This window comes from Brassica napus, chromosome A2 (genome assembly GCF_020379485.1).
Source record: "Brassica napus cultivar Da-Ae chromosome A2, Da-Ae, whole genome shotgun sequence".
Classification (NCBI taxonomy): Eukaryota; Viridiplantae; Streptophyta; class Magnoliopsida; order Brassicales; family Brassicaceae; genus Brassica; species Brassica napus.
In genome coordinates, this window is record NC_063435.1 from 18,835,236 (window position 1) to 18,849,996 (window position 14,761).

General features: G+C 39.1%; 1 protein-coding gene across 1 annotated transcript; it reads left to right on the plus strand.

Annotated features, from left to right (window-relative positions):
• The first annotated feature begins 13,065 nt into the window (after positions 1-13,065).
• Positions 13,066-13,938, plus strand: LOC106429826. The gene is made up of 2 exons (XM_013870593.1): positions 13,066-13,279; positions 13,385-13,938. Exons 1-2 carry the CDS (start codon positions 13,066-13,068, stop codon positions 13,936-13,938), a joined length of 768 nt encoding a protein of 255 aa, XP_013726047.1.
• The last annotated feature ends 823 nt before the right edge of the window (positions 13,939-14,761 follow it).

Consider the following 14,761-nt stretch of genomic DNA (forward strand, 5'->3'; position numbering starts at 1 on the left):
CTTCGAAACACTCTCTCTCAGTTTATATCCAGTAATATTTTTTTTGAGAGAGGGCTTCTAGAATCTTTTCGTACTGTCTCTCTTCCATTTCCAATCTTAGAACTACAATCTTCAATGGAAGAATCCAGACTTAGTGCTCTACCCGAAGAATTACAAGCTTTGGTGGTCCAGGGCGTCCCTGCGTGGCTAAAACCTCTTTTCGCGATCTCTTCAGATTGAGAACTACGTCGAACATATGCAGGAAATAACTGTGAGTCCAGAAGTTTATGCGGCGCTTAATGTGTTTAATTGGCCTTCACACATTTCTAGGCCTTTGAGGTTATATGAAGAATGATTTTCACATGGGAGCCCTTCAACACTATACCTCATGGATTAAATGGCGTGATGATCTTAGCAAGGGTCGAGATATGTAACACCGCTGGTTTTGGACGAGGGAGTTGGGGATTTTTTTTTCCATTTCTTTGATGTTATAATTCATCCAGATACCAGGCTTTGGTAATATTAATAATATCTAGTTTTTTGCTTGTTCTTCTTCAGTTTCATTTCTTTGCGTGTTATTATAAACACATCTGTCAATTTTTAGTAGTTTTATGTATTAATATTGGTCTCATTAATATTTCGATGAGTACGAGCGTGAATAAGTAGTAAATGTATTTGGTGTTTAATCCATCAAATTATAAATAGAGTTACCCAATTATACATTGCAAGCCATGGTGTTATATAACTTTATTAATACAGTTATAAATTATACTGGCAAGGTAACGGCCGGGAATCGGCACATGATTTAAAAACATAAATTGTCTGTTTAAAAAAATAAACGAAATTGTTTGTTTATTTGTTTATGATATGTGTAATAATTTTATCATATAATAGACTTTAATTTCTACATTGGATTTGGAGGTGTTGAATAAAAGATTCAACATTGAATTTCATCTTTATTTTTTCATCATTGTAACGTTCACCAATTAAAGGAGGTGTCATATCAAAAGTCCTAATTCCTCCTTTGCGTGTTTCAGCATAATAGTCTACAAAACGTAATAAAACAGCTAAGGCTATGATTTATGGGTTCTTTGCGTGTTAATAAACACATTTGACAATGTTTTATAGTTTTAAGTATTAATATTTCGATGAGTACGCGCGAATATAAAGTCAGTTTAAGAACATAAGAAAACAGAGTTTAATTTCTACAGCTATGGGGCTATGATTTATGGATCCTTATGTTTTCGTTCGTACTGTTATACCTAAGTTTACCCAGTTATACATGGCAAGCCAACAGCTAATATAAGGCAGTGGATTTAAACCCTTAAACCTTAATATACCCAATGTTTATATTCACATATAGATTTCTGATACTCCCCTCTTTTTAACAATTAAATATATAAATTATTTGCGAGACTGTTGTGTTATTTAAATACAACATGGCTGAATTATTTAAATACGAAATGTCTGAGTTATGTAAATACAACATGGCTGAGTTATTTAAATACAATACGACTGATAATTTTAACTTATATTTTAACTTTGCGAGACTGATGTGTTATTTAATACGACATAGCTGAGTTATATAAATGCGATACAGATGAGTTATTGTTACTTAAAGTATGAGATAATGTTATTTTTTTTACTCAGTTTTGTAAAAAATCCAAGATACAGACAAGGAATCACTTTCTAAAACCAAAATTATCAGGACCAAACTCTTCAAAAATGTCGACGAGATCACGCCAAACTCTGGTTAACATCCACGATGGCTTGTCGCCTCCATGCGCCCAAGTCCTCTTCAACTCGTGTATCTGGCAACGAAACATCGTTCTGGCAACCAAATTAAATTGCATCCAAACCATCAAATTATGCCTTCGATCCCACCTGTTTTTGCGCTACGACAAAAAATATTACAAATATTAGTGTTGTTGCTATATCTATCTAATATAGACACATATATGGTCCTTACATTGAGTTGAAAAAACCAGCGTTCCTTAAAATGATCGGGAATGACGCAGTATGTCGGCCACTCATGAACCCAACCTTTGGCTAGGTAGTGCTGGTTGTGTCAAGCAAGTCACCCGGACCAGGGTATAGAACGGGGAGGTTTTCTCGATTTGCAGAGCTTTGTATCGCATTGACACTGTCATCTAACCGCCTTGAATAACCAGGAACAACCTGCATAACTTTTGATGGGGATATATTTTTCTATAAACAGAGAATGAGATGGGAGAAATAGAAATGCAAGTAGTCGCCAAATTCAATGAATAAAAATTGCAAGTTCCTATATACAGTAGATTTTTAAGTATCGTATATCTTCTTATACTATAAAGTAGACAATTTTCTCATTTTAGGCTGCCACGTCAAATAGTAGGTTTTTTCGAAGCGACACGTGTCCATTTTAGTAATCCACTGCGTTTCATTAATCATTTCTGCATTGGGCCTTTGCATGTTTAGATTGTTGGGCTTTGTCTTAGGTATTTAGGTTATTAGGGACAACAACTGATAGACCATATATTTTACCCATTTTTAATCATGATCTATAACTGTTTTAAAGTGTTTTAAGATACAATTATTATGTTTTGGAGTCTATTTAGAGTATTTACAGGTTCAGGGACGTTTAGGAGAAATATGGTGATTTTGGAGTCTTTTGGAGCTTTTGGAGGTGCAGAGTTGCACAGACGCGTCAGATGTTTAGCTATGGATGGAGACCTTCCGACCGTGATATTTAGCCCATATTTTGACACAAGATAGAGCTTTGAGTTAGCTTTCTAATTCCACCGGTCTGAGGTCAATAAGCATCCCGTAGCAGAAGTTATGCCTGTTTTACTGAAGAGTGGTCAGTCTGCCTCGCGAGAGGAAGCTGCCGAGAAGAGGAAGCCGCGTCGATCGATGCAGCACTCTGCACGTCGATTGATGGAGATCCCAGATCGTGGGCCTTGTATATTTTATGACCAGAAGTAAGCACAAATTACCAGAATGTCCTTGGACGACCAGAAATCCTATTTATGTTATTTCTAAGCCATTGTTAACGGCTACGCTTTATTGACGCTTTCATTTTCATTGTTTCTCTTAGAGGAGAGAAGGGAGGAACTCCTATCAGAGTCCTCCTGGAACTCCATTGGTTTTCTTATCTATTCTATTTCAGTTTTATATCTATTCATCTATGATTTCTGTTTTCATGTCTGAGTAGATCCACCTGTTAGATCCAGGGTTCAGATAGGTTTGTGGGATTAGCTCCAAACTATAGATCTGCCTTGTTGTTATATTCATGATATATTTGTATTCATTGCTTCTTTTAGAGTAATTAACTAGAACTTGATCATAGGATTGCATACTCAAGCACCCTTGTTATCCCATCCTGACATCTATCTATCATATTAGGACTGCTAGAGAGGGCTAACCGCCAATTTAGTATCTTAATAAGGCATATCATACTCGCGCATAGGCCTGGCTAGAACCCGTCGATCGATGTCTTCAACTGACTATCGGTCGACGTAGGCAAAGGTGTATCGGTCGATGTCCCAATAGGACCATCGATCTCGTTGTCAATATACCAACCGTTGAGACACGAGATCTAGCTTGTTAACCAGTGAAACATGCGACAGCTGATCACTGAGTTAAGCGGTTGAGCTCTAACATATCATGCATGCAACAAATATGTACATATAGGAATTATAATCTCCAACACCTGAATAGAAACCCTAGATCTATCAACCATCCTTCCATCAAACTACTCCTTGCCAAGCTGAACAATTACCTTGTTCATCTTGTTTATTGCTTTATTTATTACTTGCTTTATTTACTGCTTTAATACCTATTAGCCTAGCTTAATCATATAACTATTAGATCTAATCGGTTCCCTAGCTCCTTGTGGATTCGATCCCTAAATACTATAACTCGACCTCTTTTGATGAGAGTAACACTCTTTAGGGTAATTTGAGTGATATCAAATTTGGCGTCATTGCCAGGGAGCTTTGATCGCCATTAGATCTTGTTTAGTTAGATTTAGTCTAGGTTTTGATACTGTTCGAAAAACTCATAAATTTTTCTTCTTCTATTTCAGGTACATAACTCTTAGTACCCGAAAACAATGAAGAGAGGATTTCTAGGTCCTTCAAGGAAGGAGCCTGCTGGTTTATGCACGATCCGTAAGTCTACGAGGGATGTATCGATCGACACCCTCAAAGCAGCATCGATCGATAGCGTGAGCCAAGCGTCGAACGATACTATTCATCATGTGTCGGAAAACACTATTCATCGTGGTACTATTCATCCGGGTACTGTTCATCATGTTGATGTTCATCCGGGTACTGTTCATCGCAATACTATTCATCGACACTGTTCATATTCTGTCGCTCGACACTGTTCACCCGAACATTGTTCATCGCGACACTTTTCACCCGAAGACTGTTCATCCGAACACTGTTCACCCGAACACTGTTCATCACGATACTGTTCATCCGAACACTGTTCATCGTGACACTGTTCATCGAAACACTATTCATCGCGGAACTGTTCCTCCAATGACGAACACCACTTACGGAGAGACAAAGAAGGTCGAAGCGCTCATACTTAAGATCAACAAGAAAGGTATTTGGCGAGACGAAGAAGGTCGCCCTTGCAGCCCCACAGGACAATTGATTAATGCAGAGGGTAGTGTAGTCCCTGATGTAATTGCTGTAGCTGAGACGAATACCTTTAATTTGACAAGTCAATGGTATGATTGGGGAAGTGAGGATCCATTCTACGGTCTTCCTCATGAGGATCCCAAAGATCTTATCAAGAGATTTGAGGAGTTAGCCTCAACAAACAAGCACGATGAAATATCTGCAGACCACATTATCTGCAAGATCTTCTCTTATTGTTTATCTAGAGATGCTTTTAGCTGGTTCAGTAAGCTGGAACCAAGATCTCTAACCTGCTGGGAAGACGTCAAAGAAACCTTCATAGACAAATTTTTCAGCGAGGCTGTAGCAACTCGAAGTAAAAGGTTTGATTACATGATTAAAGAACGGGAGAAAGGAATAATGATTAGTATGAGTCAGATTCTTGACTTCATCTACAGCGAGGAGAATGGAGATATTGGAACACCGACAACTCGTGTCAAGCAGCCAGACATTCAGGTTCACCATGCAGATGAGAGTAAGCAGAAGGACGAACTAAACAGAGAAAAGCTGGTCAACCATGGTACAGTTGAGGATGATGAATATCATGTATCAGGAGAGCAGAGCAAAGTAGAAGAAGCTGATACAAAAGATCCGACTTCAGCATCGATCGACAGTAGTAACTCAGAATCGATCGATATCAGCACTTCAGAAACGATCGATACAAATATTTGTCATCGATCGATACCTTCTACAATCCCTGATGCTACCACTGTGTATGTTAGGACTGGACGACCGAAGGCAATTAGAGACTTTAACAGTCCTGAGGATGCCTATGCTAAAAGGTCTGCATTGCGTCGTTCAGCACTTCAGAATACTGTCCTTGAGCTGCACCCTGCATATATCTCTCTTGTGGGTCAGTATTCTTTCCATGGTTTTCCTCATGAAGATCCCACTAGCCACCTGGAGACATTTGTAGATCTGGCATCGACCATCAAATGCAATGGAGTCTCTGAAGACCACTATTTATGCAAATTATTCTCATACTCTCTTGCTGGAGAAGCAGCATATTGGTTCACGAAGTTGCCACTAGGATCTCTCACTACCTGGAATGACATCAGATACGCCTTCCTCAACAAATTTTTCTATGATGCAGCAGCAAGTCTAGAGATTGAGATGAGATCTATGATGGAATATTTGGTGGAAGATGATGAACAACGTGTGCCTGGAGAGCTGAGCAGAATATAAGAAGTCAATATTAGTGACATGAGCTCAGAACCGATCGACACTCCGACCTCAACATCGATCGACACTCCGACCTCAACATCGATCGACATCCCAACCATAACATCGATCGACCCCAGACTTCAAACATCGATCGACACAAACTCATGTTGTCGATAGATACCACTCGAAATCTCTGAAAAATCGAGTTGTCCTCAGGACATTGCAGACTTGACACTGAAGAGCATCGATGTATCAAGTTCTTATCCTGACCAAAAAGTAGAAAAGAAATCACCATGGAAGATTTCATGGAACTAGAAGAATTCTTGGAGTTAGAGGATGGACAACAGCTTGGAGATTTGGATTCGAGTGAAGAAGTAACTATGGAAGACTTCTTGGAGCTGGAGGAATGGCTTGGGGATTTAGACCAGAACCCGAAGCAGAAGTTTGATGATCAGCACACTTCGGGAAAAGGTCTGGAAAATTCCTTAAAGGCTGACGACATCGACCGACATAAACCTGATGAGATCGATCGACACCCACCATACGACATCGATCTACAGTCGCAGTCTAACATCGATCAACATACACCCGATTGTATCGATCGACGCCCGCCCAATTGTATCGATCGACACTCATGTTTGGATGAACTATCTGGATACCCAATTGAACCAGGAACGACTGAGGAGATAATGCACATGTCTAAGACATCACACATTGATGTCCCCGAACATCTAAGACCACCTATATGCGCAGAAGAAGCTGTTGGGATTTGCAAAAGAGTGAAGAGGATACATGAACCTGTGAAGATTATGGTTCCATGTGCAGTGTTGAAGTTGAATCTCCTATCCCACCAGATAAAGGTGTGTATCTGAGTTCTTACATTGAGGTATTGAATGATCAACATCATGTAGAAGCTTATTAGAGAGGGCTGCGATTTAGAGATGAAGTAGATGAAGGCCCAGCAGGAGCACCATCGAGCGACATCAGCAAATCGGAATTGATTGACACTAACACTTCATCATCGATCGATACCGATCAGCTACCATCGATCGACACCAAACGCGAATCAGAGCAGAATGAGTATGAATTGTGTGGAAATATTTTTTATGGAGATACCACCACGCATTCAGACAAGTCTGGGGGAAAGAAGTGGAGGAACTGGAAGAAAAAAAAGAGAATCAATGAAGGTTCTCAGATATCATTGATTCCTCACTTCTCAGATGATGCCAGGAAGTCCCGAGTGAGATTACACAAGTCTGTGGAAAAGAAGGGGAGAAATTGGAAGAAGCGGAAACGAACCAAAGGAGGTTCTCAATTACCATTGACTCCTTACTTCTCAGATAGTGTCAGAAAACCCAGAGTGCGCAGCAGATGCTTCTCACAGCCTTTTGCAAAGCTCAAAGCACTCCTTATTGCTGAAATGATAGACAAAGGAGAAGGGTATATGGAGGAGGCTTTCACACAAGAATGAAGAAGCTTCAAAAAGTAGACATTGAGACTTGGTTTGGAGCAAGTTCTCATTCTCATCCGGACTGAATCAGATCTCCAGAAGTCAAGCTAATGACTAAATATAAGCGCTGAGTGGGAGGCAACCCACTGTTAGGTTTGTTTTAAATATGGTTTAACTTTCATTTATTACTAATTTTTCTTGTTTTCTAATGATTTCAGGTAAAAAAAAAATTATTAGTTAATTTGTTTTATTAGTTATATATTACTAACTTTTAGACTTTTAGTGTTTTATTTATGTTAGGTACAAGGAAAAGATCCGAGGAAGACGAGTTTCCATAGAAATCGACGATGGCTAGCTAACATCGATCAACAGAGTATCAAGGGTATCGATCGCCACTTAATTGTGTTGGTCAATATTCACATCAAAGTTAGGTATATTGTTCTTCCTTGTTAAATATTGTCCTTATGATTTATTCTCCCACCGATCTTAGGCTGAATAACATTGGTCACAATGTTATTTAAGTCTGGGGGAGGTTATATTAATATTAGGTTTTAGTTAGATGTTTAGAATAGGGACCCAAGTAAACGATTGCCATGATATCGACCGACGAGAACAAGTCGATATCGATCGACATTGCTACATCTTCCACGACCGATGACAGTACGTTAACATCGATCGACATCCATTCCGGTCAGGTATATCATTCTAACTTGTTAAATTGAGTACTTATTATTTATTTACACCATAACTCCGACTGGATATACACTGGTCACAGCGTTATCTAAGTATGGGGGAGGTTCTACTAATATTGTGCTTTAGTTAGTTAAAAAAAATAAAAAATAAATAAAAAACAGATCCGAGTAGACGATTGCTTAGCACATCGACCGATGACACCAGCTCGATATCGATCGACAATGCTTCATATCCAACAATCGATTGTCTCTTCATTGTGTCGAATGATTGCTCTAGCCATCGACCGATGAGACCATGTCACTATCAATCGACAGCACTTCATCAACATCGAACGATTGTCTATTCATTGTGTCGATCGACACTAATGTCGAGCAGGTTATCGTTTTTACTTGTTAAATTGTCTACTTATTATTTATGTTCTTACCATAACTCCGACTAGATATACACTGGGGACAGTGTAATTTAAGTCTGGGGGGATGTTTACTGACATTTGCTTATCTATTGAGTTTTATAAAATGTTTTCAAAACTGTTTTTATTGAGTCAAGAAGGGGATAATGAACTTATTAGATTCATGCTTGTTATCTAACCACTCTTTAGCTCCATTCTAGACTTACTGATTGCAGATAGTACTAAAGATACTAAAGTGGATCAACCTGTCAACTATGTTCACACTTGCTGAGATTATTTGAAGGAACCAAAGCTGACCTCCAACCTAATTTGACTTAACTGCTTGTCTTGGGGCTTGGTATACACTGGATCGGATTCCTCCCTCAGGTCTGAAAGGTAAAAGTCTAAGTGATTTTGGTTTCCTTATCTCCTCCCTTTGGCATCCTAATAAAATAAAATAAAAGATTGAGATGATTTCTTGCGGTTTAGAGGGGTAGGTACATTACCGATGACCCCATTATTCTACTCTAATATAATGATCACACATTGTTGGAAGTGAGGGGTAGGTACATACCGATGACCCCACTATTCGCCTACACTTTGTCAACAAAAGAAAAAAAAAATAATAATAATAAAAAAATCGAAAAGAAGGTGAATAAGATGGAATGCATCAGCATCTTTGTTCATTGGAATTGAGATAAAAAGGATTCAGAGAAGGGAGATATAGAGTAAAAGAAACCAGAACAAGACTACCTGTTTATCAGATACCTGTTGGGGTAAGAGTCCATGTGTCTTGTGATCGATACTCCCAAGGTAAAGCATACACATTTATTTATGTTAAGAAATGAGGTTGGTAGAGGGGAATGTCAGACATGATTTACTAAGATGTTGGCTAGGTGAATTTGGTTGCTAAGCTAGGATATTGTATAATGTGCTTCTGTGATTAGGACTTCTTAGATGTGGATTGCAATATTGGAGAGGTGATGATTCTAAGTTTTAAATCATGTGAGTCCCCGCTGTTTTCAAAACCTCTTTAAGAGAGACTGCCCGTCTGTTTTGCTTGAGGATAAGCAAAAGGGTAAGTTTGGGGTAGTTGATAGACCATATATTTTATCCATTTTTAATCATGGTCTATAAGTGTTTTAAAGTGTTTTAAGATACAATTATTATGTTTTGAAGTCTATTTAGAGTATTAACAGGTTCAGGGACGTTTAAGAGAAATATGGTGATTTTGGAGTCTTTTGGAGCTTTTGGAGGTGCAGAGTTGCACAGACGCGTCAGATGTTTAGCAATGGATGGAGACCTTCCGACCGTTATATTGAGCCCATATTTTGAAAAAAGATAGATCTTTGAGTTAGATTTCCAATGCCACCGGTCTCAGGTCAATCAGCATCTCGTAGCAGAAGTTATGCCTGTTTTACTGAAGAGTGGTCAGTCTGCCTCGCGAGAAGAAGCTGCCGAGAAGAGGAAGCCGCGTCGATCGATGCAGCACTCTGCACGTCGATCGATGGAGATCCCAGATCGTGGGCCTTCTATATTTTATGACCAGAAGTAACCACAAATTACCAGAATGCCCTTGGACGACCAGAAACCCTATTTATGTTATTTCTAAGCCATTGTTGACGGCTATGCTTTATTGACGCTTTCATTTTCATTGTTTCTCTTAGAGGAGAGAAGGGAGGAAATCCTATCAGAGTCCTCCTGGAACTCCATTGGTTTCCTTATCTATTCTATTTCAATTTTATATCTATTCATCTATGATTTCTGTTTTCATGTCTGAGTAGATCCACCTGTTAGATCCAGGGTTCAGATAGGTTTGTGGGATTAGCTCCAAACTATAGATCTGCCTTGTTATGATATTCATGATAGATTTGTATTCATTGCTTGTTTTAGAATAATTAACTAGAACTTGATCATAGGATTGCATACTCAAGCACCCTTGTTATCCCATCCTGACATCTATCTATCATATTAGGACTGCTAGAGAGGGCTAACCGCCAATTTAGTATCTTAATAGGGCATATCATACTCGCGCATAGGCCTGGCTAGAACCCGTCGATCGATGTCCTCAACTGACTATCGGTCGACGTAGGCAAAGGTGTATCGGTCGATGTCCCAATAGGACCATCGATCGACACTCTTTCGTTGTCAACATACTAACCGTTGAGACACGAGATCTAGCTTGTTAACCAATGAAACATGCGACAGCTGATCACTGAGTTAAGCGTTTGAGCTCTAACATATCATGCATGCAACAAATAGGTACCTATAGGAATTATAATATCCAACACCTGAATAGAAACCCTAGATCTATCAACCATCCTTCCATCAAACTACTACTTGCCAAGCTGAACAATTACCTTGTTCATCTTGTTTATTGCTTTATTTATTACTTGCTTTATTTACTGCTTTAAAACCTATTAGCCTAGCTTAATCATATAACTATTAGATCTAATCGGTTACCTAGCTCCTTGTGGATTCGATCCCTAAGTACTATAACTCGACCTCTTTTGATAAGAGTAACACTCTTTAAGATAATTTGAGTGATATCAACAACCCAACCCGATTGTGAGCCACATTTTCTGCACGAAAGCGATCATCTAGGATTCATCTTCGATCTCTTTTTTTTTTTCATCTTCGATCTCTGTCTAGCTTAAGCAACAATGGTGTCTTCGAGAGGATTCTTCATGGTGAATCTCTGAACCAAACTCTGTTCGTTCCATTTCTTCTGAGATTCATCTCTATGAACCGTTACAGAATGTAATGATTCGTTGCCATTAATTACTGTCTTAACTTCTTTGACCCAATCCAAACACGATTCTTCATTCAATGTATCTTCGCTCTCTACAAGATGGTGGCTCTAATCTATAAAAAGGTTAGATTTTATCATGTAAATATCATCCTCGCAAATCCTAAAGATACTAGAAACTTCTCATTGTTTACGCATCCCTTGCCAAATCTCAATCTCATGTCTCTCCAAGATACCCAAATTCTTGCAATCATATCTTCGGTATGATTTCACCTCTTTTCATTTCGGAAACTGTAGATCTCGACTGTTAAAAGATTAGTCATTCGATATTGATATGCTGAATACCTTTTAGGCTTGCACCGTTTTACTAACATCCAAGGAAATTAAATCATACCTTCTCTCTGCTTCGGTTGATTTCAGAAGCTTTAATATTGTGATTAGCAATTATTGGTTCTGAAAAGTTCCAGAATCTGTGTTCACTGTAATTATGAGTTTACCAGGAAGTAAAGGATGTGGAGGAAGAGTCTTGATGGATGAATCTAATAAAAGAGTATACCAAAATTTTAATTGAGAAAAGTGAAACGCCTAAAGCTACAAACACGGGAGCATTGGCAAACCAGGCAGGAACCGTTCTTCAAGAACCAAGTCACTTGGTAGATATAAAAGCAAAGCAGAGAGTTGCATGTGGGTTCCAAAACGTCTGATAGATGATCAATTAAGATGAAAATGCGTACTTTCAGAGCTTTCATGTCATCAAACACAGAAAAAAAAGTCCTTCGGAAGGAAAACTTTCAAGAAAAGTACTGGAGTTGCAAGCTAATCCTACTGTGCTTTCTAAGTTAGAAAACTACTAAGAAAGCTCATAAAAAGATGGAAAAATATGTGATTGCTTTGGGTTCAGTCTTGCGTTCCAAGAAAACAGTTAAACTTTTTTTTGTACATATAGCTTTATATTTGATGCTTGACAGAAAGAGGGAGAAGTCAGTTTTTGGTTTGTGGAGTGAAAGTTTGTTGTATCATAAATTGGAAAACCATAAAGTAAGATTTTCTTAGGCAAGATTAGAATCTAATTTATGTCATCACTAACCATTGTTTTCACATATAAAATCATACATCCTGTTGGATTAAGCTTGAAGTAGAGTAAGAAGCAAGTTACCTAATCATAAAGAGTTATGGAAAGATATAATGATTAGGAAATATAGACTTATGTTAAACGTAATGAGTTTAGGAAGTTATGAGTTATATATAAGGAGATGCTAATGTGTAGCATAACTTAATGAGTTGTGAGAGCTTTGGTTTTTGAGATAGTTTTCTAAAGCATTGAGGTTAATAAGAAGAGTTCTTATTTTCGTGTGTGTCATCTCATAATCAAAGAGGTTACAATTACAATATTTGGTATCAGATCCAAAACGAAATCATGAGTGATTTAGTTCCAGCAACCGTGAAGGTAAAAGGAGGAGGAGCTTCTTCCTCGATACAATGTCCCATGCTTACATCAACTAACTATACTGTTTGGGCCATGAGGATGAGAATTGCTCTTAAGGTTCATAAAGTCTGGGAAGCAATAGAAGAAGATGCAACAACCGGCGAGAAGAATGATATGGCAGTAGCGCTATTATTCCAATCGATACCAGAAGCACTTGTGTTACAAGTAGGAGAGTTTGAGACAGCTAAACAAGTTTGGGAAGCCATTAAAACCAGGCACATAGGGGCTGAGCGAGTTAAGGAAGCGAGACTTCAGACTCTGATGAATGACTTCGATTGGTTAAAGATGAAAGATACCGAAAGCATCGACGATTTTGGTGGTAAACTATCGAAGCTTGCAACAAAGTCGGCCTCTCTTGGAGTTCACATTGAAGAAGTGAAACTTGTGAAGAAATTCCTTTCAAGTCTCCCGCGTAAGAAGTTTATTCACATATTAGCCTCGCTTGAATAAGTGTTGGATCTCAACACAACAAGCTTTGAGGACATCATGGGACATTTAAAAGCATATGAAGAGCGCATCAAGGATGACGAAGAAGTAGAAGATGATCAACCGAAGCTGATGTACACGCCTACTGATGGACAACTTAATCTAAACCGGCCTTCTCAAGCCCAACAAAGTCGATCGAGTCAAGAACAAGGCTACAACCGAGACTATTACGGAAACCCGTATAGAGGTAGAGGCAGAGGAGGTCGTTACGGAAGTTACAGAGGCCGAGGCAGAGGACGCTCATACGAAGGACGAGATGCGTCAAGAGTCACCTGTTACCGGTGCGATAAAGTCGGTCACTTCGTAGCTTAATGTCCAGAGCTCAAACTTAAGTTACAAGAGGCTCAAGAGAATGACAACACTGAGACACAGGAAGCTGATGAGCTTATGATGCACGAGTTCGTATTTTTAAACGAGAAGAATGTCTTACCGGATAAATATGAAACAAATACGGAGGAGAACATGTGGTATCTCGACAATGGTGCTAGCAATCACATGACCGGGTATAGGAGATATTTTTCAACGATCAACAACACCATTACCGGTAAAGTACGCTTCGGTGATGATTCTCGTATAGATATTAAAGGAAAAGGGACAATATCTTTTTTCGATATGAACGGAGACTCAAGAAAGATGACAGCCGTGTACTTCATCCCTGACCTTAGAAGCAACATCATAAGTTTGGGACAAGCCACAGAGGCGGGCTGCGATATCAGACTGAAAGGAGATGAACTAATTATGCATGATAAGCATGGAAAACATCTTGTCATAGCCACGAGATCAAGAAACAGGCTCTATAAGGTTCACATGGGTCTAAAGGCAGAAGCATGTCTTCACACTTCTACAGAAAACGAGTCAAAGAGATGGCACTGATGCCTAGGGCATATAAACTTCGACTGTCTTAAGGCTATGATACAAAAGGAGCTAGTTATTGGGATTCTGAAACTAAGCGTTGAGAAAGAACTATGTGGATCGTGCTTACTTGGTAAACAAGCAAGGAGGGTATTCCCAAAGGCAACTACATACCGAGCAAGTGAGACACTAGAACTCCTACACGAGGATCTTTGTGGGCCTATAAGACCAAACACACCTGCAGGAAAGAAGTATATATTTGTTGTGATTGACGATCATACGAGATACATGTGGAGTATGTTACTAAAGGAGAAATCAGAAGCATTCGAAAAGTTTAAAAGGTTGAGAAAAACGGTGGAACAAGAGACTGGGAAGAAGATTATTACTTTCAGAACGGACAAAGGAGGAGAGTTCGTATCAAAAGAGTTTAATGATTATTGCGAGAGCGTCGGGATAAGGAGACATCTTACAGCTCCATATACACCCCAACAGAACGTGGTGGTAGAACGCAGGAATCGCACTCTGATGGAGATGACGAGAAGTATAATGAAGCATATGCACATACCTAACTACATGTGGGGCGAGGATACACGGCATTCAACATACATAATAAATAGGGTCGCCACCCGATCTCTGAAAGAGGTGACGCCTTATGAAAGGTATCAGAAGAGAAAGCCAAACATTGAGCATATACGGATATTTGGTTGCATAGCGTACGCCAAAGTCGACGCAAAATTACTAAGAAAGCTGGATGATCGTACGCGCATGCTGGTCCACTTAGGGACTGAGCCAGGATCAAAAGCTTATCGCTTATTTGATCCCAATACTCTGAAGATTATAGTGA

Coding starts and splice junctions, on each gene's coding strand:
- LOC106429826 (XM_013870593.1), top strand. CDS start 13,066: ATGGGACATTTAAAAGCATATGAAGAGCGCATCAAGGATGACGAAGAA. Junction 13,280..13,384: donor CAGAGGAGGTCGTTACGGAA/GTTACAGAGGCC, acceptor CTTAATGTCCAG/AGCTCAAACTTAAGTTACAA.